Source organism: Dicentrarchus labrax, unplaced genomic scaffold (genome assembly GCF_905237075.1).
Source record: "Dicentrarchus labrax unplaced genomic scaffold, dlabrax2021, whole genome shotgun sequence".
Classification (NCBI taxonomy): Eukaryota; Metazoa; Chordata; class Actinopteri; family Moronidae; genus Dicentrarchus; species Dicentrarchus labrax.
Window position 1 is genome coordinate 22,893,720 of NW_026136718.1, and position 27,083 is coordinate 22,920,802.

The 27,083-nt window shown below is 43.6% G+C and overlaps 2 protein-coding genes across 11 annotated transcripts; one reads left to right on the top strand and one right to left on the bottom strand.

The window, feature by feature from the left end:
• On the top strand, positions 1–7,784 carry aasdh (aminoadipate-semialdehyde dehydrogenase). Of its 4 annotated transcripts, none has more exons than XR_007880604.1 (14): positions 1–386; positions 519–639; positions 1,295–1,590; positions 1,686–1,878; positions 1,953–2,194; positions 2,276–2,382; positions 2,466–2,638; positions 3,307–3,631; positions 3,715–3,824; positions 3,929–4,622; positions 4,706–4,869; positions 5,213–5,338; positions 5,456–5,582; positions 6,686–6,772. XR_007880604.1 is itself a non-coding variant. In XM_051377348.1 (14 exons), the coding sequence occupies exons 1-14, from the start codon at positions 148–150 to the stop codon at positions 6,789–6,791; spliced, it is 2,973 nt and encodes a 990-aa protein (XP_051233308.1). In that variant the 5' UTR covers positions 1–147; the 3' UTR covers positions 6,792–6,913. The 4 variants fall into 4 exon arrangements, 2 of the variants coding, with proteins under 2 accessions (XP_051233308.1, XP_051233307.1); XR_007880605.1 differs by having other exon boundaries at positions 6,741–6,760; XM_051377348.1 differs by having other exon boundaries at positions 5,451–5,582; positions 6,741–6,913.
• On the bottom strand, positions 7,191–26,374 carry cracd (capping protein inhibiting regulator of actin dynamics). Of its 7 annotated transcripts, none has more exons than XM_051377340.1 (10): positions 25,930–26,374; positions 18,266–18,350; positions 14,454–14,622; positions 13,863–13,995; positions 13,618–13,773; positions 13,045–13,257; positions 10,677–12,912; positions 9,908–10,098; positions 9,647–9,809; positions 7,191–8,781 (listed from the first exon to the last, which is right to left on the bottom strand). In XM_051377340.1, the coding sequence occupies exons 2-10, from the start codon at positions 18,330–18,332 to the stop codon at positions 8,621–8,623; spliced, it is 3,489 nt and encodes a 1,162-aa protein (XP_051233300.1). In that variant the 5' UTR covers positions 18,333–18,350; positions 25,930–26,374; the 3' UTR covers positions 7,191–8,620. The 7 variants fall into 7 exon arrangements, with proteins under 7 accessions (XP_051233300.1, XP_051233297.1, XP_051233299.1 ...); XM_051377337.1 differs by having other exon boundaries at positions 9,908–10,119; XM_051377339.1 differs by having other exon boundaries at positions 13,045–13,260; positions 25,930–26,373.
• Between the last annotated feature and the right edge of the window lie 709 nt (positions 26,375–27,083).

Here is a 27,083-nt window from a genome sequence, read left to right on the forward strand (position 1 = left end):
GTGAGTCTCCGTGTTGCTTTCGGATGTAAACAAAACCTCCTCCGTCTGATTTGAGCAGTATAAAATTTAAAAATATGAATTGTTATTTTTTGTCCGGCATCAGCACCCGCAGTGGATGAGCGGCTGGTCCGTGAACGGCTCATCGGTATGTCTGCGCGGACACTGCAGCAGCTGGTGGCCTCCGCAGCCTCTCTGCACCCCCACAGACCCGCTGTGACTTACGACGGCGGGGCGGTGTCAGGGAGCCCGGGGTCCCTGCTGTACAGAGAACTGGTTGAACTGGCAGATGAACTGGCTCGTACTCTGCGACAGAGCTGCTCTGCTAACAACGGCGTGATTGGACTGTATTGTTCTGATGATTTGTTCCTCCCTGTCTGGATTCTGGGGTGAGTTTACTGTTGTCACTGAACTTTGTACACGCGAGTGAGGTCCAAACAAGCGTGGATTCCCGTGCCATATCAAATGAGTAATGTCTTTGGTGAGTGGGAGCTGTGTAATATGAATGTGTTGTGTGCCAGGATCCTGCAGTCACCTGCTGCTTATGTCCCCCTGGACCCAGAAGCTCCAGGACTCCTCTCTGCCAGGGTCATGAACCAGTGCGGCCTCCAGTACTGTGCTGTGAAGACTGACATGCTGCAGGTTGAATATTTACTATTATATACATTTAATGCTCAGGTTCAAGTTCAAATTTAAAAACACAGCTAAATGAAATGATTCTCTTAGGATCTGAGTGTGAAACCCAGCAAAACATCAGACAAAATGAAGGCCGGGTTTACCTGTTAGAGTAGTGGACAAAACACATCTTTTAAGCCCATATGGGCATCGAACATGAACCACCTCATGCTCTGTGTGCATTGTGTAGACCCTGTTGCTTCCAAGTTCCCATTATGTGCAGAGCACTCAGCAGACTGAACGGCTTTATTACAGGGCACAGACCCAGAACCCAACCACTTCTCTGCCGGAGTATATGTTTGGGGTTATATGACTAAACACAACTTCATTTAGGAATATGAACAATGTGAGTGCAATATAAACTAAAAATAAGAAGACAGGGCCACAAAATAAGTTCACAATACAAGGCTCACTATAGAAGTACTAGTTAGTGTACTTTAATGGTGCAGGTTCCCTCACAAAAATGAAATGAATCAATTTACTTAAACCCAGAGTTTTTGGCAGAGAGAATATTTTTTCTGCAGTGTGTACTTTATTTATCCTTTTTTGTATTTATGTATCCACTAAAGCAATTCTTCTGTCTTTGTATGAATATTTACATTAATTTTCTTTCCTCATCAAGCGATTCCAGGCAGCTCTCGTCAAACACACGTCTGTGGCAGTCTGTGTGGAGCTTCCCAAGTTCAAACTAACCCTGACAGAAATCAAGCTGCTGCCGGTCGCTGAGCACAAACGAGCACCAGAACAAACCGGAGCTCAGACAGCAGATGGTGCTGGTCTCTGTGATACAGCTGCAGGGTTAAAGGAGGCTGGACACACCGACTTGGCATATGTTCTACACACATCTGGCACAACTGGCCTTCCAAAGATTGTGAGGGTGCCACACAAGTGTATACTCCCCAATATACTGCATCTGAGGTGAGCGTTTGTACCTTTTTTTTTTTTTGTCTTAATTGGTCTCAAAATTGTTATTTTGGTACATATTCATAACAGCTGCACCTCTATTGGCTCAGATCTTTGTTTCAGATGAGTTCAGATGATGTGGTTTTCCTCGCCTCGCCCTTAACCTTTGACCCCTCTGTGGTGGATATTTTCCTGGCCTTGTCGTGCGGGGCTCAGCTCCTCATTATCCCCACTGTGATCAAGAAAATGCCCAGTCGACTGGCTCAACTGCTGTTCAAGGATCACAAGACAACTGTCCTGCAGGCACGTGTCAAGAAAGTGTTTCTCTTGGAAGACTTCTCGTACACTATTAGGTACTATTTTCTTGTTTTCTGCAGGTCACACCTACACTGCTCGTCCGCTTCGGGCACCGCATCCTCAAACAGGAAGTGCTGTCGTCAGACTCGTCACTGCGGGTGTTGGCTCTGGGCGGAGAGGCCTGCCCCTCGCCGGCTCTGCTGAGGAGCTGGAAGCACGAGGACAATAAAACCCACATCTACAATATCTACGGTATTACTGAGGTGTCCTGCTGGGCCTGCTTGTACAAAATACCAGAGTCTCTGCTGCAGTCCAGCGACCTGTGAGTGTACCCTGTTTATTAAATCTACATGTTAAACAAGCTGCAGTCCATACAGCTTTATTTACCATTAATGCTTTTCAGCGCGGTGTCCTTTGTGCCCCTTGGGACTCCTCTGATGGACACTGTGGTGGAAGTAAGAGACGAACATGACCGCATTGTTACAGAGGGTGAAGGACAGGTGTTCATAGGTGAGAAAGATCTCATTGACACACACATACTTGCAAATCACATGCATATTCTTCCACATAACTCCATATGATCCCTTCTGCAGGTGGAGAGGACAGAGTGTGTCTCCTGGATGATGAGGAGACTGTGATCTCCGGGACGATGAGAGCTACTGGAGACTGGGTGAATGTTAAAGACACACAGCTTTGCTACCTTGGACGGAGAGACCGGCTGATTAAACGCCACGGCAAACGGGTTAACTTGGACAGCTTGCAGCAAGTAAGATGTTTTTCATGTATATTATACCAAAATATAAAAATATGCCACATATAAATGTTAGATAGAACTGTAATTCATGTTTAGTTCACGTTTGAGAGAAGAAATTGAATAAATTCAACATAATTGTCACTTGACAAAGGCTGTAAAAAGGTATTGGTGGGGCTAATGTGGCATCAACTGTAGGTATCGCTGTTGTTTGGTGAAAACTTTATCTCTAAGGTTTTGATGCTAGTAGATGTTTCTCAGTCTAGAGAAGTTGTGCAATCCTTGAGTGAAGTCGAAGCAGTAATCATTTATTTTATCACCACTTGGGGGCAGCAAAACACACTGTAAACGCAACACTGATATATTATCACCTTACAAAGTTCTTGTGGCAAACACGTTAGCCAAAATTTGCCAATATACACAGCTAGCAGACATAAAACAAGATAAGCATTCATTTGGAGTTTGGACAAGTGTAAGTCTAACATTTACTCTACTTTTAGCTTTCTGTTTAACTTTCTGATAATCTGTCGTTTGGGTTGAGAAGAGTCTAGAGTCTACAGTCGGCTTATCAGAGACTCTCACTGAAAACAGCTGCCTGCTTCTGGAAACAACACTAATGAGAGCTGACAGTTTTCCGGGCGAAGAGAAGGCGAAGCATTAATATTGTATCTCTGCTCCCCCAGCTCATATTGAGTCTGCCTCAGGTGGAGGCCTGTGCCGTGGGTTTGCATGAAGGCATTCGACTGCTCGCCTTTGTCGTGGCATCCACATCTGGAGACCAGAAGGCAGCCTCTCCTCTCACATCTGTTCAGAAGCATGTGGAGCGAACGGCCTCGGCTGAGCACCGGGAAGACCTCCTCTCTTCTGGAAAGCAGCACCAGGGGGAGGCGGGCGGTGCAGATGGAGACCTGAGCAGACTCATCCGGAACCAGTTGTCTCTGCTGCTGCCGTCTTACAGCGTTCCTGACGCGCTGGTGCTGGTCCCGGCCTTATGCTTGACTCCTCATGGTGAGCATCAGACACACAGTCACCCCTGATGGGCGACTTATTCATTCACTGGTTCAGTTATTCTTATGTTTGTTTTATGGCAGGCAAAGTAGACATGCCGGCACTTATGAAAATATACCGGAGACAGAGACAGTGTTTAGAGTCACAGGGAGACGTCACCGCTCTAAAGCAAACTCTTCAGTCCTTGTGGCAGGTATGGGGCAGTGTTCCACGACTTTTCACAACTTGACTCATATTTAAATACTTCTCGTTTCATTTGTTGGCTGATTATGTTTTTACTCGACTACCTTTTGACAGGAAACTCTAGGTCTTCCCGAAGAAGCGATCATTGACGAGGAATCCAACTTCTTGTTGAGCGGAGGAGATTCTCTGAAGGCGCTACACCTCTGTGAAGACATCCTCACTGCCATGGCAGTGTCCTCACCGGAGCTTTTGGAGGTCATACTTGACGGGACCTTCTCTGACATACTGCGCCATGTTGCAAGAGTAACACTGACGCCACCGCTTCAAAACAGCCTGTCATCACTGCCTGAGGCCAGGACACGTCACGCTGATGCTCCCTCTGCAGTGCCAGCAAAGAGAGAACGTAAAGAGTCCACAGCAGCAGAGGAGAAATGGGCTGTTAAAGTTATTAGACGAGCAGGTGAGGTGATAAAACTGAAAACCAGAAATCCACAGATAGATAACTTCCAGGCTAATGCACTCGGAGAAAAGGACTCTAGTAAGAAACATAAAGATGATGGTCTGGTCCTCGGTCTGAGCTGGTCCTCAGACACAGGCAGATGTGTGGATGCCTCGCCGGTGCTTCTAGTGCAAGACAGAAGAGATCAGAGGTCAGAAGAGGGTAATAAATCAGTGTTCATCGGCTCCCACTCTCACAGGATCCAGGCTTTAGACCTGATCACCGGGAGCCTTCTGTGGGAGCGAGTCCTCGGGGACAGAATCGAGGCCTCGGCTGCAGTGTCTCACTGTGGGAGCCTCGTGGTTATAGGTCAGTATCAGCTCTCAGGATACGGTGTGAAAATATTTTACTGTGTGTTACTGGCCTTCTGATTTAATTTTGGATTTTCGCAGGTTGCTACGACGGCCATGTGTATTTCTTGTGCGCTGCATCTGGAAAGACGCAGTGGATGTTTAAGACGGGCGACGCTGTGAAGAGCTGTCCTGCTGTGGATCCCATCACTGGTCTGGTGATAGTGGGCTCACACGATGGACATGTGTACGCCCTGAACCCAAAGGTGAGTGTGTTTAACAGGAAGAGATGCTGAGGCTCTAATGACTCAGAAAACTCACAGATTTCTAAATGACTGTGTGATTACTGTCACCTCTATGAAACTTGAATTTGGCATTTGTTTGTTGTGTGTTGTGTTTTTGACATCCTGTGTAAGGTTTTATTTCATATTTATTATCTGTTTTATTGGTCCTGTTTTCAGGTCCATCAATCAGCCTTTTATTTATCAAATGATTGAATATATGAAATAACCTGCAACATGTGTCAGTATGTGTTGGGTGATGTATCTAAACTAGTAAATGTGGTAAAGATAAATCCAGGTGTAATATGTATGTTTTCTATGTTTTTAGGTTCAACAGTGTGTTTGGAGGCGTCACTGTGGGGGTGGAGCTGTGTTTTCCTCCCCCTACCTCCACACTGCACTCAGACAGCTGTACGTGGCTTCACTGGGAGGTTACCTACTCTGTCTCAACCCTGTGAGTAAAGAAAATACCAAACTTCAGTGAACAGTTTTGCCATTTTGTTCACAGAGGGACATTTTGTCATATGGTGCCCTTTGCTGTCTGATAAGTGTTTCTCTTGTCTCAGGACAGTGGAGAGGTCCTGTGGTCGTACCATAGAGACATCCCATTCTTCTCATCACCAAACGGCTCCTCTGGTTATGTGGTGATCGGCTCGGTGGATGGAAACATCTGCTGCTTCAGCAACACAGGGAAACTGGTGAGATGCACAACTTAAGCTGCTGTATACCTCCACTATGTACCTTGTGTTTTACTAATGCTTTGGCTCAGTTCACCCAATAGTTCCGTAACCAGCCAAGAGCCAAACGGATGCTATCCTTACATACAAAGTGTGGTTTAATATTATATTATATTATATTATATTGTATTATATTTATATATTTCAGATAATTAAACTTATGAAAACATCTAAGGTTTATTATTTTGTTGCAGATCATAACAGAAACAATAAACTGATGCAGTGAAGTGCAGTTAAAATCATTATCTACTGCATATTTGGAGTAATACAGAATATTGGAGAAAGTTTTCAAAGGTCATTCTAACTATACATGATTTAAAATATTGACTTCTGCATAACATTTTTTTTTTAGTATAATCAGTATAATCTTGAGGAAATAATGTTGATATTCTCTGATATGATGAGAAGTATAAAGCATTATTAGATGATCACTTTATTTGAAAATGCAACAATAAAAATTTCTGTGAAAAACAAATTGTTACCATGCCCTCATAATTTGATACTGATAGTTTGTGTGCTATGTGAGACTTTAAGGCAAAGTATAGCAGTGTAGAATTTTGTGTTATAATCCTTAAGATTTTCATGAAATGGTTTCTGATACTATTTAGGGTCAGCATTTTGTTCAGTAACATCCTTTCAATGTATTTACATTCTGTAATTACATCTATGTATACTAGTTTTCATTGTTAGTAGCGGAGTCCGCCATTTCCAGGCTGGATTCACACACAAGAGGGATTCACAGGAAAACGATGCAGCGTGTTGTCCAGCGTTATTGTAATTCTGACTTAATGTCACTGACATCAGCTTCACTTTACTGCTCTGTGTGTATCAGAGCTTATTTAGTTACTGCTAATGCTAACTGAAGATTTCCTACCACTCTTCTGTCGTATTTCTGACAACATAGTTGCTCCCACAATTATGGGACTTGAAGCATCAAATTGCACCTGCTGTTACCACGGTAACCATGGGTGTTGCCATTGAAATCTGAATGATTACAACTTTTTCAAAATGAATCTCTAGCCAAAGTTATTTCAAAATACTGTGACTCTTATGTTTTTCTGCAGATTTGGCAGTTTTTAACTAAAGGACCCGTCTTCTCCTCTCCATGTGTCACACCAGACCAGCAGAGGGTTCTATGTGGATCACATGACGGCTGCTTATACTGTTTGAATTGTGCCGACGGCTCTTTAGTGTGGACTTTCCAGACTACAGGGAAGGTGTTCTCCAGTCCGTGTGTGTTTGACGGCTCTCTTGTGGGCAGGAGGGGGATTCTGGTGGCGCTGGCCTCTACAGACGGCACAGTGTGGATTCTGGATGGAAAGGTTGGAGAAATGCTGGCCTCATTCACTCTACCTGGGGAGCTGTTTTCATCTCCAGTGGTGTGGGAACAGTCTCTTGTAGTCGGGTGCCGCAATGACTATGTGTACTGTTTAAAACTGACTGTCAAAGAAGAAACATAGAAGGATAAAATGTATTCCTGCACTGATTTTATATCTGTGTCAGAGTGGAGCTATGGGAAATAAAACTTTAATTAGAGTTAATGGAAATAATGAGGCTACAGTCTTTCAGTTCAGACATGAGTATTTAATTTACATTATTCATAACATTTTGTATCTCTTTAAGAATTTTCTCATGAATATCTCTAAGTGGGACAAAAAAGTGCAAATAATACCAAACATTTTTCTTGTTACATACAACACTGCGTACACTACACTATTGTGCACGACTGACGTTAGAAACAAAATGACAAAGTGACCCTTTCTGATCGAAGCTCTGGTAACGCCTTTGACTCCCATACAGTACATACTTACATACATACAGATCATTAAGTCAGTGGCAGGAAATGAGAATGCTGGAGAGATTTTTTTTTCATAGAGGAAATGCTTACATTATGTAAGATCATATCACATTTACGAGGAAGTGATGGCGTAAGCCTACAAACACAAGTGTGTTACAGGAGGACAGCTACAAAAATTGTATGTTACAGCAAGCAGGTGTTGTGTCTGTCTCCATTAGCAAAGCAAAAAGTCCAAATTACGTCATCACACAGCTGTGGATAAGGATAGTGTGCAGTTCACTGTAAATGCCCAGTAACACTTGTGGTCTTCAGTGCTGTGTTTAGGTGCACCCACCATGTGATTATGACAGATTCTGGTTACTTTATAATGGCGAAATTGTACAATAGCCTCCTTGACAGCTATCACAGTCATCACGGACACAGTGAGAATTGTTATGCTAAGAGTATGAGTAAAAAAAACAGAAAAAAGGCTTCTTTTGTACATGACAAACAAGGCTCAGAGAGGAGATACAGTATCGTTCAACATAGATAAATCCGCTGCTTTACATAAATAATACCAACGAGGGCAGATAAGAGGCCTGTAACACTTCGATCAGACGTCCGGAAGCAGATTCAACAGGTCGAGTTATTGTTACTGGTAGCCCTTAAAACACGATTCAGACAGTTACCCTCTGTTGAATAAACACTGTCATATGTCAGAGCTTCAACTGTCTAATACAGAAGTGTTTCACCTTTCATTTTGTTGAGCGAATGATTTATTTACAACCATGGTGACACAGTTGGCTAGAAAATAAAAATAAAAAACTGGGGTTGGCTATTGCAATGGCCAGCCATGGTTGTGATTGGCTGCTAAGGACTCTCCGGACTGCGACATGTTCCTTCTCTGTGTGTCTTTTTGGGACATATAATTGTGTGTTTGTATACAGTATGTGCATGCGCGCAACAATTGTTTACATATATTTGTGTGACTGTATTGGAATATTTGAATGTGAAGCGCACTTTAACATCATAATAGTACCAGCCAGTGTGTGGGGTTACAAGGTGAAGGAGGGCTTTACTTGTTTCACAGTCAGGAGGGTTTTTCATGGTGAGTTTTCGGAGGGAAGGGCAGGTGATGGTGACTCTCGAGGTGCTTCGGAGTCCATGGGCAGTGTGCAGTCTCAATGCAGGCCAGAGCCCAGTGTGAAGCTGGGGTGGGGTGTTATTTGATGATCTGAGGACAGTCGCTCCAGGCTTTGGCCTTTCGCTTGGCCAGGGCCAGCCAGGCCGGCTCTGTGGACACCTGCGGAGAGTCAGTGGAGGGGAAGCGCTTTGACACCTCCTTGACAGCAGGTGGCGATGGTGTAGAGTCAGCAATCTCAACTGAAATAAATCAAGGACAAAAATTATGTTTAACGAAACTAATTTAGCTGCAGATAATTTTCATTATCAGTTAGTTAGATTATTTTTATTATTATTATTATTAGAATACATGAAAAATGCCCTTCACAACAAGCCCAAAGTGAAGTCATCATATGACTTTGACACCCCTAAATAATCAATTTACTATAATGTAAAACAAGTTCAAGCAGTAATTTCTCACATTAGAGAGGCCATTATATGGCACCAAATATTTGTAATAACTGGTTGAATATGACTTAACAATTAATTGTCAATCAACCAAATGATTAATCAGCTAATTGTTGCAGCTCTATCCTAACATGAACCAATGACAAATTATTGAAACATTTAAAGGTCCAGTGTGTAACATTTAGGAGGATCTATTGGAAGAAATGGAATAAAATATTCATAGGTATGTTTTCATTAGTCATCATTAGTTACCTTAGAATGATTGCTACACTATTGCTACAGTAGCCCAGAATGTACAAACCACACACTGGCCACCAGTTTCTCCTACACACTTGTAACAGGAAGCTGAAGTGAGGGTGTTGTGATCTGCAACTACACTGCAAAACGCCACTAAATCCTACCACAGTGGTCCTTTAAGAGTTTGAACATACTGTACATATTCCGTCTATTTAATATCATCAAGTAGTGAAAAATGTCTGTCACATTTTCACAGAACTCATTTGGGAAATTCAAATTGTTTATTTTGTCCTGACAAAACAAAAAGAAGCTCATCCTCACATTTCAGAAGCTGGAAGCAGCAATTTTAAGCATTAGTCACTCTCAGCAAAAAATGGCTTTATGATTCTTAGACCGAAATCCTCAGCGTGCAGGTTCTTACCGGTGACAGAGCTGGGTAAAGTGTTGGCTTTTTTCAGATGTTCTCTGCGGTCAAATCGTCCCAGGAGGCTGTCGGGTCTCTTGGGCTCCTCTGGTGTTTGAGGTTTAGAACAGGGACTGGTGCTTCCGCTTCCTCTGCTCTCTGTGGGGCTCACCAGTGTAACCTGCAAAAGAGATTTGTGATGAGGAAGAGGAAGAACACTTAAAAATGATACGAATGTCAAAAGAAATATTAGAAATTGTTTAAAGAGGTGGTGCATACACTGTCTCTATCTCTGGCTTGTTTTTCAGCCAGTTTGGCCTCTCTTTGGCTACGACGCTCATCTCGATTCTGCTGCTGCTCCCTGAAGCCCTTCTGCTTCTGTAGAGCCAGTGTGATCCATAAGGGCCCAGCCTCCTTCTCCTGGACCCTCGAACTGTCCAGTGAGTGCCGGCTCTGTAGTGATGGTTTTTCTGCTGGGTAACATGTGAACACTGGCATATTATTAGGGCAAGATATAGTTTTAAATGTTTTGATTCTAGTACCAATACGATACCTTTCTTTTGGTACCAATGCTAAAATTATACATTTTTTTAACTATAAGCATGTTTTTCTAAAAACCTAAATTTTTCATCAAACATAAGGCAAAGTTCTCAAATATGAAACAATGTCTAGGTGACAGCAGTTGTACAAGTACTTTAAGTAAAATACGGTCTAAAATTGGCACCATTATGATTTGAAGATCAAAGGATAACTTTAATAAGATTACAAATCTGATCAGACATTGATGCCAGTTTTTGTCACTTGACAATATTTCAACACATTTTCAATACTTCACATTTTTGTTGGTACCAAGTAAAGTATTGAGGTTCGATACCCACCCCAACAGATTACACCTATTAGAAGAGTGATCGTCTCATCAAACTCTTGAATCTTATTGCCCAAAATGTTGAACTAATCCTTTAAGCTATGCAGAGGCACAATATGTTAGAGGACTTGAAATTCCTGATTTGCACTGAACAGCACAGGGCTGCATCAAAGTAAGACTAACCTCTCCTGATGAGCTCCGTCTTTCTGTCCACCTTCTCTCTCCAGGGGATGTTAATGGAGGGGAAGAAGGATCTTTTCTCCTTCGGCTCCTCTTCCACTTGGACCTGGCCATGGCTGCTCCGGTGCAACTGGGCCACCGCTGAAGGTTCCTCGTTCCTGTTCGTGTGCTCCTGAGCGGATGACTCTGCAGCCCCCGTTCTCTGAATCACGGCATCACTGGAAGGTCCATGAGCCACTTTAGGTAGCGGTGAAGGGGGAGGTGTGGGGGTGGCTCCAGCAGGTTTGGGTGACGTGGTTGGTCTGCGGTAGAGTGGTGGCTTTGAAAGCACTTTCTCACCTTCGCTGTGTGCAGTGGGGCTGGCTGACTTGCCAGGTTTAGCCCGAGGGCCAGCGGGGGAGGCAGATGCATGTAAGTACTTGCCGACCGCGCCTTCTCTCTGAGGCGATGTGGGACTTGACTTGTCGGAAAAGACAGAGGAAGTGTCAGAGTCTGGCTCGATTGGGGTGAGAGGTGAAGGGACGCCGTCAAAGCTGTCCCCAGCACTGTATCGTTTCTTCCTTTTCTCAGTGGACTGTTCACTGTGAAAGCGGAGGGAGTAGTTGGTCCTCCTCAGCTTAATGCCAAAAGGTGAGGGCTTGTCCTCTCCGTCCTGGGCTCGGTCCTCTCCCTCTTCTCTACTTTCACACACCTCTGTCTCACTCTGAGCCCTACTCTTCAACTCCAGCCCCTCAGATTTGGCTCCAGGGCTGGGAACCAGGAAAGAGGGGAGGTCTTTGGCAAACATACATTCCTCTGACCCTCTTTCTACAATGCGGACCGTTTTGCTGGTCCTGTTCTGAGGTTTACTGGTTGGAGCTGGGGAGGCTGCAGTGGGGCTATCAGACGGAGTTGCTTCCTCTCCTGCTTCCTTATCATCTGCACCGAACACCTCAGAGTTCCTGTTTGAATCGCCAAACTTCTTCTTCGCAGGGGTGATGGAGAACTTGGCGCTGGCAGACATGGTCTTCCTGAGGTTCGAGTGCGGGAACGCAGGCTGCTCTTCACTGCTGGGCTGAGGCTGGTTCCTGCTCGGCTCTGGGTACTCGTCATATTTCCCCTCCTCTACCCCCTTGAATATCTTTGATCTGATGCTAGCCCATTCTGCCAGGACTGCTGCACCGGACTGATCTGGAGAGAGTGCGGACTCATTGAGTGATTTGGTTTTGCCAGACTTACGGTCCGGCGAAGTCTTGCTCTTGGTTGGAGGTGTTCCCTGGGCCTTCCTATCCTCTCCCAAACCGAGCAGAGATTTGCAGGCGGTGTCTTTGATCTGGTCTAAGTTGACAGCTGTCCCACAGAGCTGGGCTCCTGTCACTAAGATGGCTGTGTGGGGGACATATGGAGATGTTGGCAGGTTGGGAGAGTCTGGTCCTTCAGAAGAAGAAGCCTTAGCACTCTCCCTTTGTTCAGCTACAGCACCGCTCTGGTGGCTGGAGGCCAGTGTAACAGGCGTCAGGTTAACCTTCTGGAACAAAATCTGTTTTTCTCCAGAGGAAACTTTGAAAGAGAAAGGCCTCTGTCTCTCCTCCATCTCCCTCCAGCGAAGCTCCTCCGCCCTCCTCTGCTCCTCCTCCTCCTTTCTAGTCCTCTCCTCTGCTTCCATTTTTTTCTTTTCTTCAATCTCGTGCAACCTCAGCTTCTCCGCTTCCTCTTCTAGCTTCCTCTTCTTCTCAGCCTCCAGCTCCTGCTGCCTCCTTGCTTCTTTCTCCTCCTCCTCTTGCTTCCTTCTTTCCTCCTCCTCTTTCCTCCTCTGCTCCTCCAGTCGTCTCCTCTCCTCCTCCTCCTCCCGCTGTCGGCGCTCCTCCTCCCTACGCATCCGCTCTTCCTCCTCTCGCTGCCTCCTTTCTTCTTCCTCTTTGATCCTTCTCTCCTCTTCCTCCCTCTTCCTTCTCTCTGCCTCCTCTCTAAGCCTTTGTTCTTCCTCCTCCTGCTGTTTACGACACCTTTCCTCCTCTAGTTCACGCAGCCTCAGCTCCTCTGCTGCTCTCTTCCTCTTCTCCTCTTCCTCCTGTCTGAACCTCTGTTCTTCCAGCTCCCTCTTCCTCCTCGTCTCCTGTCTGTCCTCCTCATGGAGTCTCTGTTTCTTGAAGCTTTCTAGGGACTCTTCAACAGATGTCCTGCGCTGGTTGTCTGTGGAGATGCCTGCTGCCTCGAGGTCTTCTTGCAGCACACCAGGAATAGATACCTCTTGAAGGTCCTGAGAATGTGAAAATATAATGAGTTCCTATTTTCTTAACCAACACAAGAGTGGAAAATGTCACAAAATAAATCAACAACAGGCCAAGACTAATTCAAGGCAACTCATTGCTTGACTTTAGCTCCTGCTCACCTGTGTAAACCGCCGGTGCTTGCGGGAAATCCTCTGGTTTTTGGGTTTAACGGACAGTTTATGCTTGGCTGCTGTGTTGTCCAAGCGAGGAACAGACTGTGGAACAGCATCCAGATTGATGGACTCGATGGTACCGGTGGGTGGAAGAACTCGTTTGGACCTCGGGGACTTCACTGGGGTGCTGGGTGGTTCAGCTTGTTGGGCCCTCTGGACCTGCTTTTGTCACATAATAAACTGAAACTGAGGGGCGCCCTCACCTAGTACAGCTGGTGCTCCATGTACCAAGGTTGAGTCCTTACTGCAGCAGCCACGGGTTTGAATCTGACCTGTGGCCCTTTGCTGCGTGTCATCCCCTCCCCCTTTCCTGTCAAATTTCAGCTCCTATCTAATAATATAAATCTTCAAAAACTTCTCTTAAGAAACTGATACCTTAAAAGAGTACTCCACCAATTCAGCACTGCACTTCTTTACAGGTTACAAAGGTAAGTAATATCACTTGAAGTCAGACACAGAAGGCTTTAGAAAAAGCTTTGTAACCAAAGTTGACATCGGAATAAGTTAATGAGTTGTTACCTTTGGCTCTGTGTTTGCTGGCTCGGCTTCTACCTGGGCCAAAACCCTCAGAGGACTCTGGGGAACCTCTTCTTCATCTGAACTTCCCTCAGCTCCTTCACTTTTCCTCAGAGAAGGAGGCCTCTGGCCAAACTTTATACCTTGTGCTATCTGCTTCTGTTTGATCAACAAAAAAGATAACACATTACATATGTAGACAGAAGATAGCTGTTCAGCAACTGAATGCACATTGTTACATGGCCCACCTGCAGATTCCTCACTTTATCCGAGACGTTTTCCTGGGACATGCTGTGATCTAGACCAGGCTCAGTCACCGGCTCCTCTGGTATAAAGATGCTGTCGTGTGAGAGAGCTCGAGATCCGATGGGATTCAACTCCCTGCAGAATGAGAGTGTCTTCAGTATTGCAGGGTGCCATTACTTTCAGTCATTCATTCACCATGGGCGGGCTGCAGCGTTACTCCGTAAATCATTTTACACAAACAAATGAATGACCTCTTTACACTCCAGCAATTCCAGCACATCAATTAAAGACTCAAATTGTGTTGAGACTCTTATAAGCTGAATTTGAGCAGAGCCTCACCCTTTGCTCTACAGATTGTGTAACCACAAGTGGCAGTATTTATGATGGGAAAAAAAAGCAAGTAAAGTTGTTTCTTGAATAAACTCTGTCTATCTTCGCTGTCTGGATAAAGGTGGTCCATTCCTGTAAATACCCTTTACTTGTGTTTGCTGTTGTTATCAGCAATAATAAAATGACAACATCACACGCTCGGTTTCATAATGTGTAACTCAAAACAAATATGAGTAAAAATGAAACTTTATCTGTGTAGTTACCTCAGATTTTGGTTGGACTCCTCATCGTCAGATACAACTCCATTGCACACTTCCCCAGTAGAAAAACTCGCCTGTAGCTCTGCTCCATCCAAGCCCCCTTTCGCCTCCCTCTTCTTCTTCCTCCCAAAGAGTCGTCTGAAGGGCTGGAATTTGCCCTGTCGCCTTCTCTCTGTTGGCAAAAGAAAATAGATAATAACCACAGCCACATGCAATCAGATCATCAATCTTTATATCTCGCCCTCGGGCTAGATATTGAGCAGGACAGTGCGTATGGGCGTGTTTTTTTATGTGTGTGTAGATAATGAAATGCAATTGATCGAATTAAAGGAAAATAAATCAAAGTAGCAGATGGAATGAGGAGAAAACCTTGGCTCTTGGGCTCATACTTACAGTATTTACAGGAAGTGAGAAAAATAAACAACACGCATAAAAAGGAAGCACCCACAGCCATAGCAGCTTTAGGAAAGTGGTGACCAAATCCCTGAATTACTGACTGAAAGCAGGCAAACGCATATCCATGACTGGTCCTGAGAGAAAGGAAAGCAGTGAAACCCCACAACCACATCATGGGTATCCACATGATCCACACTTCAAGAGTGTCAAATGGGTGACATGTCAGATTGACCTGCACTTTATCAACTCTCCAAGGTTTACACGTGTACTAAGGGGAGTAATCGTTAGTTAATGACACATTTCACAGCGTATCACTTGCCATTGGGGCAATACCTTTAACCAGATCAAATTAGGACAGAACAATAAAGGAGCCATGTGCAGCCAAAAATAAAAACACATTGACAACTGAACTACGTGATAAAACAGAGCAGTTGTAATAAACACTGTTGGTTCTGGTAAGATCAGTGCTGGCTTATGAGGAAGTCATGAAACAAAGTTTAAAGTTAAAACTTTGGACTTTAGCTTGAAAGCTTTATTTCCTCATCATTTACAATGACAGAAAGTTATAAACTCTTTCACATGACCTAAACTTTCCCATGTGTAAAGGGAAAAACATCACTCTGTTCTCTCTTCAGGATCCCACAGATGAGACTTGTTGACATGGTGTCATTTGAAATGTAAACAGATATCTTGTCGCTTAATTTCAAAATGTAATAAACCTCTCTGTGTTTCCTCAGAACTGCTTTGTGTGCCTTTGCTTTGTTTTTGTCTATGTATCTATTTGTGTGACTGTGTCCATGTGGAGGTCGATTGGATGAACTAAGTGGTTGGGGTTACTGAGCTACACAGCCACTCTACACCACTGTGCAGACAGGCGTTCTCAGGGCTCTGTGGGTATCCCTTTCAGAGCTATAAGTAGCAACTGGTGTGGGATTTCACTTTGCATGCTGCTCGCTATGCCAGAGGCATCATGGGAAATGATACAGTAAACTAATTTCCCCACTTAGATCTTAGACTCTGCAGTGTTTGTCTTCATTTTTGCATGGGAGACTTTTGGTGTTGTTTATGTATTTATATACTATATATACAGGTACAGTATTTACATATATATATATATATATATATATATATATATATATATACAGTATATATGTATATGTATATGTATATACTGTATATAAACAGTATTGAATGTGGGAATTATAATTCTGTCCTTGACTGACAGAATTTGTACTGCTGTATATAAAACACACACTGCCCAGGTTTAACTACAGGGGAATACTTTTATCCACTAAGAGTGAATGTCTCACTCATGACTCATGTAAATCACATCAAACAATCAATGGAAATCAATTGCCTCACTCTACAGTATCCACTAGCATATCTGTGATATTGTCACACAGAAACCCTGTGTCTCCACAAGGGTCAAGAGACAAATACAGTTGTGACAGATGCCACAACTCATTTGGTAACCACAGTTGTGTTTCCAGCTAGTTCACACTTGGAGAACAACTGCATGAAATCAAATTAAGATTAGTTTTTTTTCTAAATGGCACCATTTCATCACCTATGAAGCCCACCTTCCAGCTATAATGTACCTAAATCTTCTTTACTCAGACCCTCTGTTTCTTTCTTCTTTGCCGAGAGTTGGATGAGAATATTGATACCACTCTCATGTTTGTACAGTAGATATGAAGCTAGAGTGTCAGCAGCTAGCTAGAGTCTGGCCAAAGGTAACAAAATCTGCCTCACCGGCACCTCTAAAGCTCACTGATTAACACGTTATATCTCATATGTTTAATTCCTTCAAAAACTAAAGTGTAAACACGATAAGTTGCTGTTTTACTGGGGGCGTCAGGTCTCTAGGTCTTTAGGTCTCTTTTCCTCCTTCTTTTTAATATTTAGGCCCTTGTTGTTTAGGATGGAGATCTTATAAAGATGGGTTAGCTACTGTATAACTGTGTCAGTTCTTTATGGAATTGCTTTTTATGTATTTAACTTACTTTGCCAATGTTTTTGGTTATTATTAACAAGTCCAGTGTTTATATGTTTATATGTATATATACGTATGTACATGCATATAAATGATGTTAATACTCTATGTCTCTTTCTCTGTCTATGTGCAGTGAGTGATATTATGGTGGTGACACTGATGTTCTGTTTCCCTGCAGCATCCTCTTCCAGCATCAGAGCCGTCCTACTCTGGTACAAAAACCCATAATGCACTGCCATGGGCATGCTCACACACCCATGCGTGAAACGAGAAAGGACACTTTTTCTGCAGCGTAGACGACTCAGCTGCTGCACCCAACCTAACACTGGGGTTAACTCCTGCTTCCTGTGTGCTTGCAGTGCAGTGTTGTTTGACCCGAGTCCCCTGGACTCAGACCCCTGCTGGGTTTTCATTCTAGCCATCTGATCAGGAAATACTTCCCATCTGGTGGAGGCAAATTAGTTTGCTGGCAGCAGGAAAAAAACACAGCAGGAGGCTGAAGAATTCTACTATCTCCAAAAACCCAAGATAAAATGAGCACAATGCAGCCACTCACTATTATATATACTGATAACAGTAGAGCCAACAAAGTAACATTGTTAAAGGAATAGTTTGACATTTTGGGAAATATGCTTATTCACTTTCTGATGGAGAACACCACTTTCATATCTGAATGTTCCATATAAAGATATGGCCAGCAGCATGAGTACTTAAACCCCGAACTGACTTAGCATTTTATCACATCCGGTTCCCTCGCCTTGAAGTCAGTGTTTTTTTTTTTTTAGTTAGATGTCTGAAATAAGGTCTAACACAAGCTCTAGAGGTTTTCACATTTTGCTCTTCGACATTTAATACGTCAGTAAATACCCCTACCCCTGAATTTTTTAAGCCTTTACAAGGTGGTTGCTAACACTGGGCTAACTGAGACTACAGAGGTTGTTGGTGATATTAAACATCATATTCAGGCGCACAGTTAGCTCATTCGATAGAGCTGGCGACCCATGTATGGAGTTGCTGCAGCGGCCCAGGTTTGAATCTGAATCTTTGTGGTTTTTATCTACTATAAATATATGTCTATTGCAATTCCTGGACACATTTCTTTACTGATCTGATCTTTGCTACATGGCTTCACAATGGCTCCTGATCAGATTATTTATTGAAACAGCTTGAAAGGGATCAAACAAAAGCTGTAAAAAGGGAGATCAAAGAAGTCAGAGAAGTCAGAAACATGGACACAGCACACTACTATGTAAAAGATCAAATCAAACCCATCACCACACCATGCAGTTGTTAAAGAGACAGTGAAAAAAACATTTAAACTGAGCCTAACAGAGGTCATTTGATCTGCATGGCGTGATCATTGAAGCTGCTTTAATACACTGTCTCTTTAAGATATCTCTAAAAGCACTCATTTTTTCCTATTTACCTGGGCCTTTGGATTCGGTTACCTCTAAAAGCATGTCATGCTTAGTTTCCGTGGCGTCTGTTGCCATGGTCACTGCACACCTTGGCTGTGGTGAGAGAAGAAGGAAGTGAGCATGAGGCTGCTGTTATCTGTACTGCTTTACTGAGGGTAAAAGGAGTTAAGTGTGAGCTTTTAATCGAGGGGTAAGAGAGGAGAGACACATGAAAGATCAGGAAAGGGGTACTGCACATTTGCAGTCAGACTTCCACGTCTTGCTTTTTATTTTGCTCTCCATCGCCTCTAGCATTATCATCAAATAGCTCGGCTTTGTTAGCTCTCGCAGAATGGCTCTCGGTGATTGGCTTGTCTGGGGCACACACGATAAAGCCTTTGCTGTTTAAAAGCAAAATGAGCCCTCTGAGGCCACTCTGTTGTGGCCTGTTGGTGTAGAAATGGTGATAATAAAAAGGCAGCTGTACATCTGAAATCACAACACACAGCTAAGTGGTTGTGGGGATGCACATAGTGCAAAATTGTAAATAAAAAAAGACTTTTATAGCAGCTGAGTTAAACATGTACACTTTCAGCAGGTTGGCCCTTTTCTTCATCTAATGATTAGAAATCCACAGCAGAAATAATCTCACAAACTGCATGAACTGCCTCTTATTTGATGATGATATAGCATCTTATAAACTGACAGAAACCAACAAACACAAACTTCCTCCTGAACACTGCGTCCTCGGGCACCTGTCTGCAGCACGTTGGCTGAGCCAGAGGTTTTCGGATGTACTGCGGAAAATGTGTGTATTGCACAACCACAAGCACCCGGGCCGGCGATTTAAAAAAACAGTGAGTGTGAGACAGTACTGAGAGAGCCGGAGAGGAGCCCGCTGTCTCCAGTGGGATCAGCATGCCGTGGGCTTCCTTCCTGAGGGTGACAGAGCCGGACAGACTCTCTCAGAAATGTCTCGCCCCAAAAAGGCCCTTTGTCCTGTCTGATTCCAGCCAGCGCAGAACAAGGAGCGAACAAGCATGTTTGGTAGTAGGGGTGTGTGAACAAGACAGGGAGTGTGTGTGGTGAGGAGAGAGACTGTATGTGATTGTGTCTGCTGGTGTAAAGAGAGATATTGTGGATTATTTTCTTTTTCTCTTTGTCTGTTTATTTACACGTGTTGACTAGGCTTGGCTGCCATTCCTAATGTTGTCTGTGTGCTCAGAAGCAAGTGTGTGACGTGTTGTTGTTGTTGTTGTTTATTGGTGTGTGAAGTCCTATTGCTGCAGAGGACAGACTTGGGGAGCAACTAGAGATGGGATGAGAGAAGCACGAGGAGCAGCCATGTGCTCTACAGAAGCAAAGAAATGCCTTTGACGAGGATACAGATGCATCATAGTATGGCGGTGGCATAACACGATGCTGCGTCTCAGCGCTCTCGAACGACCCAGCAGCTCAACATCATTTGATGGTGACAGCAGCTCTGCACCAGAGCGGGCCAGACAACTACCAAAGTCCAATGCCATGGCTTAGTGTTGTAGCGGCTAAGTGCCATAACCTTACAGCACAAGTAGCTTGCTGACAAAGCAGACAGACGAACGCGGTGGAGCCGTGTAACAGTTTACCTATTTCAGCTGCACAGCTCGAGATGGCTGCGCACCACTGCAGTAAAACCTTAGGGAACATCGATCTGCCCTTTTGCACAAAGCTTGTTTTACCCAGGTGAACGTCGCTGCTGCCTCCCTCCGCTGTGGCTTTGGGAGAAAACGGTGGAATAAATACAGAACAGTGACAAAACAGCAGGTTTGGGATTGTTAGGTGTGTTAGCATCAGGTGCACTCACAGTGGGGAAACATGAGCATGGCATGGGGGGTGGCATGGGAAGGGGTCGATGAGGAAGCACTTTTAAACAGATGGACAGGATCAGTCAGTAAGTATGAGCTGACAACAACAAATCGGATGAATCTATAAAGCAAAAAGGTAAGTCTTCACTACCACTGCTGTCATCTTAGTCTAGACTTAATGTAGCGTCTCATCAACGCCAACTCTTTGTCACAGTCTCGTTTTCAACCATTCTCGAAGTTAGAGCAGGCTCTGGTTTCCATGGCAACGTGTTAACAGCAGCCGGGGCCAGAGGAGACAGACGTAAGACAGAATCAAGTCACACAACAAATCCTTATCACTACAAACAGACTGATAATAGTTCACTCTGCACACGCCTGCATGTGCACAAACACCATCTCCTGATGTTAGCTGTTGCCAGGTTATGTGCACAAGGACAATAAGGGAGTGTCCTAGTGTGCTTGTTGTTTAGCACAGTTTTTTTTTTTTTACGTGCAAAGGGTGATGGGTAATTACAAATATGGAAAATATATATCAGAGGTGTGTGGTGATTAATCGCTCCCTTCTCAGCCAGCCACACAACTGCTGCCAAAGCTGTGAATAAAGCAAGTCATGACATGGTGGCATAAAATGATAATTCCTCACAGTAATCATGTTTACATAATACAGAATTGTTTTTTTCCCTGAATATATAAACAACATATTCAGTCAAACACATCTGCTATTTCACATATCTTACTGCACTTACAAATGCTGCTTTCCCAGACAGGTTGGAAAGAAGGCCTTGATACCAGCCTCCCCAGGGTGTCTCCACCTCTGATGGTTTGTAAATTGAGAGAAAATCTAATAACTAAACAGTCTGATGTGAGCAGAAGAACATACATTTGTGTGGAAATCTTACAGAGGCCTGGTGCCGATGGTTTTCATACACTCTATGAGATGTTGTGGATGACATTAAGAGTCTCCGTTAATCAACAGTTCATTACAGACTGCTTTACCGGCATTCTTTCTATAGTCACGACAATCGTGGAGATTTGATATTAACCTACATGCATCAGACGGTTGCATTAGCAATTATCTAAACAAAGTATTTATTCACATTATTTAGCATTATTATGTAATTTCTGCACATTTCCCGAAACACCAAATGATCAACCATGTGATGTTAACCTGACAACAAACATATCTTCATGTTCACGGCTCCGCGCACATTTGTGCCACAGATTGTGCAGGTAACAAAGAGAGCAAACAAATGGGCAAAGCACCAACATGTAGTGACACTGTTTGTGCTAATGTTTATGTCGCCATGAAAACAGACCCCTATATGTGTCAGTGAAGTTCAGCTCAGCATGTCAGACCCCAACCTAGGAAGAAGATTAAAGCTGCCAGCATGCTTCTTCAGAACTGCTTGTTTTCAGCAGCTATTTCCATCACTATTCAGGTGAACAACCGAGTGCAACATAATGAATGCCCAGGAGAGACTGAATGTGCACCATTATCCACATTTATAAAAAATATTGCACCGCTCCCTGTCTATGACCCCCAGCTTCTCACTGCTGTCTGTGCCTGAGAGGCTGTGCTTCGAGCTAAATGCTAATGTAAGCATGCTAACTGATGCTCAGCAGGTGTAATACTTATCAGGTTCATTATCTTAGTTTAACTTGTTAGCATGCTACCACTTTCTAATTAGCACCAAACACAAAATGCCAGTGACAAAGACCACCTGCTGGTGGCGCTACATGAAAGGTCAGCAGGATTCACCCTCTGGGGACCACGACTGTCTGTGCACAGTTTTATGGCAATCCATCCACTAGGCACCACAACGGGGTGGGACACCCAACTAACCAACTCTACCACCCGTAGAACCACGCCGCTATCCTGGCTAAAAACCTGGTTAGAGGTACTAAATAAACACCAGTAGTAGCTGTCAGTGCATTAGACCAAATACAATCCAGTCCAGTCCAGCCTGCAGCAAACACTGTTTTATAAATTACATAATGTTCTGTTTTTGTTCCGATATCCTGCTTTAAGGTGTTCTTGGCATTTGTCCACTCTCCAGATATCGACACGGTGCATGTGGAGAAACAATGGATTTCAGAGTGACACGCAACATGTATCACATGACCATGGTTATATTTTCCACATTAGCCAATGGTTAACTGACAATGCTCAAGTGTGCAACAACAGAAAGGCCTTCTTCTCCTCCCTGAGCATCTTAAACACAAACACTGTGACTTGTGATATTCACAGTTGACATTTACCAAAAATTGAAGTGCAGTAATATTTTTACACTTCACTAAATCCTGTCACGTGAGAAGCTCACACCGGTTTTGCATACCAAGAGCCAGAAAATACACAGAAAGAATAAATTGAAACTGTAGTTAAAGTCATCCTACAAACTATGTGAGACCTTCGCCAAAACATTTTATAAACTTTCTGTGTAAGAATGCCTTCTTACCGTCCTGCAGTCGCTCTGTGTGCGAGGGTATCTGTGAGTGTGTGGCCGTTCCACCTGCCTGCTGTCACTGTGGATCTAGGGCATTACCTGGAGTCAGGTGTCAGATGCAGTGAAGGCTTAGTTGTGTGTGTGTGGGGGGGGGCGTACAAGAGAGTGATGGAGTAAACATCCCTTGATATTCTCATATTGATGAAAATTTGATTGCTGTCCTATGGCGCAGTCCCATACTCTGTATTGAAAACTCACGTTGGTGTGGGCTCTTGGGAGCAGATTCATGTTGGAGAGCTGCACATGTACAGTCTGAGGGGAGGAGGCGTGTCGGCGGGGATCTGGGCAGTGTGAGCGCTGAGTGAGGAGAGATGGGCGTTCTCCTGTGTCTGTTAGTGCTGCTGTGCTGAGGAGGCACAAAGTGACACTTTGTTTCCTCCGCCAGATAGCCAGTGCAGGAGAACAGAGTGGCATTCATCATTTCAACTGGCTGATGCACACAAAGGCTTTCATTGTGGGTTAACAGTAACCGTGAATGCACATGTGTGATTATAATGGTTTGTGATGTGGTGCACCATAATTGCTTAATAATATTAAAGTCGTAACTTGTAGCCTTCAGAGCTGACCGCAACACACACAGGTGGAGTGATGATGCTATGCCATTGTTACTTTTGACAGCTAACACCGTTTACATTCATCTTTAAAGGACAGCAGCATAGTTTATAGACTCTGGTAGTCCAAATGACTCAATAAGATCCCAATTTTACGGTCATATTAGTCTGATCTGGAATCATAATGGCTGTGTGCATCAGCATGTAGTGTTAGTGTGTAATAAGGCCGGCTCCCCCTCTCTCCAGCTTTGGCAGCATCACACTGCAGTCTCACAGGGATATGGTAATGATGAGGGCTTTACCAACCTGGATGCCGCCTATATTACAGCAGCATAGCACTTCAAAGACAGACTGCTCTCTGACTGACTCTGTGCAGAAATAACAACGCGCTCTCACACAGATATTCACGCAGGGATCCACTTTATGTGTAAGGAGGCCAGGATCAACCACCCGCAGCTACTCTTGGTGATACTGTGTCAGACGCTGCACTTGACATGTGGTAAAGCAGTCATTCAGAGATTTCAAGGGAATGAAAGCGTAGAATAAATACCTTTATGCTCTCTTTATACCTAAAAAATCTAAATTTCATGATGAGATGAAACAATGTTAATGATGTTTCAAAGGTTAATGGATGATTAGGATGGCCTGGTGGGGGAAAGGAACAAAAAACACAAAGTAAACTAATTTCATGGTCTGCAGTGACATGAAATAGATAAACCCACCTAGTCTTAGTGGCTTCATCACTTGATCTACAGCCTGCTGCATTTCCTTGTTGTTCTGTTTGATTGATTTTACACTGAAATTCCTGTGCTGACCTAACTGCCTCAAACATGTCATTAAAATAAACCTTGATATCAGCAGCAGTCTTAATAGAATACATATTGCGTAGTTTATTATTACAAGCAGAGATGTGTTACATAAGCATGTATAACCTTATCTAGGGACCACATTTTAGAAGAGTTGATGATAACTTGCTTCACACTTAAAAACTGGGACAGACCTCATAAGAAATGTGTGCAGGCTGTAATTACAGTTTTGTACTTTAGATAAGGTCAACTCTGATATCTGTAGAATAGCATATATACACACTGTACATGGGTGATGCCTAACAAATACTTTTTTTATGAGAAGAATGTAACACATTAAATCAAATTAAATTAACTTCACTCCAGCTATATATATACATATATATATATTAGTTTCTAAAAATATAGATTTACATGCAAAACATGCAGTTTTGTCATGAGATGTGATGCCCTACAAACTCCACCCAGGAGCCCCAAAATAAACAGTCTGATGAGGCTAATACATCACACAATGAGCACTTATACTTTTTACACAAAAGCACATAACAGTGATAGGCTAATGCTTCTAATTTTGACTGCCGGTCCTTTATTTCTAACAAGATGGGTGTTTCCAGTTCTGTTTGTTAAATGTGTGCCTGCAAATCAACTGACATTTAATCATGCAGAAAAAAAACAATGAGTCAGACTATCTTTGTCTGCCTTACAGTGAGTCAAATCCATAGTTGCAGTTTTATCTGAGGTCAAAGGGTGATAAGTGACTCAAATAAAATGGATGCTGTCTGGCAGAGCTTGGACACTCCACAGATGTCTCTGAAAAAGATGTTCACTGGTCACCATTTGGGTGGTGATGACATGATAGCTTAGTCAGATCATTGTTTACTGTGCAGCTCGGTGCATGTGAGAATCCAATCCTTCAGGTTGGATGTGAAACTGAAAACTGCTCTTCAATCAGTGATAAGAGATGAAGTCTTTACTCTGAGAGCTCTTCTGCAAAACACAGACCCCAGTGGCACCCAGCACAGCTCTGTGTCTTAATATGTCATCATTCGGTCCATATACCTGCTATTTACAGTTCACACATAAGACAACACACACTTGCCTGTCAATCAGGTGCTGGAGCAGCCAACCAAAAAACAAGACCAGTTACTTCAAAGCAGCACCATAAATCCAGCACAATGAAGCCTATGAATTCATGTCTGGCACGCTGCCATCTATTCTCCGTGCCTCGATGTCTCAGCACACACACACACACACACACACACAGGCTACTGTCGGTGACAGTAATGCAGCATTGATTTAAAAGCCTTTAAACGGCGCGTGGAGAAATACATCGTTTCATTTGGTTTTATTTTCGCACATGTAGGCCCGCAGCATATGGCCTGTGCGTGGTTTTCCAGCTGACTCAAGCATCCTGACATTTCGATGGCTGTATTGTGTACGGTTTGGAGAGAGATCGCTGTGGTGAAAGACTACATCAACATAGACCTAAAGACACGGATCAATACGTAACCGTTAATGGCAGATTAGCGGATGCTGCCGCACAGGGATTACAGTCTATTAATTGCAGACTAAAAAGGCGCACGGAGAACAAAGAATGTGGCCTCTGCTTCTCTCACATATTGTCAGACATGAAATCCAAACAGCGTCAGACTGATCAGCATCAATTTGGATTTGAAAAAAATAACGATTGATTACAATTTGGCCTGTTGACATCGGCGTTTGCGCATTTCAAGCCCGATCAAATTGCAAGTCCCAGCCCATTTACAGCGCGCGCGCGCACACACACTCACACACACACACACACACACACACACACACACACACACACACACACACATCTGCGAAGGATGGAGCAGAAGATCTGAGCAGGTCAATGAGAAATGAGAGATGTGATACAGTGACAAGGTCATCAACGTCGTGAAAATGGAAAACAATCAACAGACACACAACCCAAATGGAAGAAAAGAGGAGAAAAAAAATCCCAGCACCTTATATTTCTCCCCCCGGACGCGGTTCCTCCTTGTGATCGGCTGCTGAGGTAAACCCAGCTCCGGCTGCTCCGACCCCTTTTGTGTTGCTGATGCTGCGGGTGCCCGACAGGGAGACGCACGCACCGTCCGTCCCGCACAGCTGCACGCGTGCGAGCTGGAGATGGGAGGGTGTGGCTGCGAGGACCGAGCACCGAGCGGCGGCGGCGGCGGTGGCGGTGGCGCACGGTGCAGCGCCAACACTGGGAGAGCACGGTGCCGACCACGTTACCGGGGGACGTAAGCGCGTGCTTTTCGGAAGTAATTAAAGAAGCGAGGAGCTGAATGGAAACGCTGTGACCGCCCCGAGGAAGAAAAACACCGTGCAGTCGTTAAGGTGTTAATCCTTCAGGGATGTCTGTGGTTTACTGTAGTGACCGAATGTACAGCCTATTTATAACCATCACCATGCTGTATTTATGATGTGCAGGAGCTACACTGGGTCATAATAGAACAATAACAGGATGGATGCACAGGAGGATATATGTTCTCACACACAGGCCATGGCTCACCACCTCAGGGCTGGGTCCAGTTTCTTTGCAGAGCACATTAAAAGTTCATTTTTGATGCCAAAGATCTGTTCAAATGATAAAGTATGAGTAAATAAGATATTTCCTGTTTATCATTTGTGAGAATGTGCTGCTTTTCATGCCTGGCCACCCCCAGTTTGGTGTCATATGTCACATTTAACACATTAATTTAGATTAAAATAACTTGTTCAAACACGGAAATTAACACATTAATGTGACATGGCCACATTTTAGACTCAAGTTCAATGAAAAAACTTGTATTTAGAAAAATGTCAGTTTATTTCTAATGCCACCTTTAGATATTTATATTGATTGCTTTACAATAATATATATATTTTTTAGTTACAGTATCTTTATTGGAGGGGTTATTTCCCAAATATTGATATATGTGATTGTGATTAAATCAACATTTCTGCCACCCCCACTCTGCTTTATATCCCTATAAACTGAATATATCTTGGGTTTTTGGACTGTTGGTCGCACAAGACATTTCATTTTTTGATTGATTATTTTCACTTTAACAATTAATCATTGAATTGGGAAAATAACCAGCAGATTATTCGATAATTAATGTAATCGTTAGAT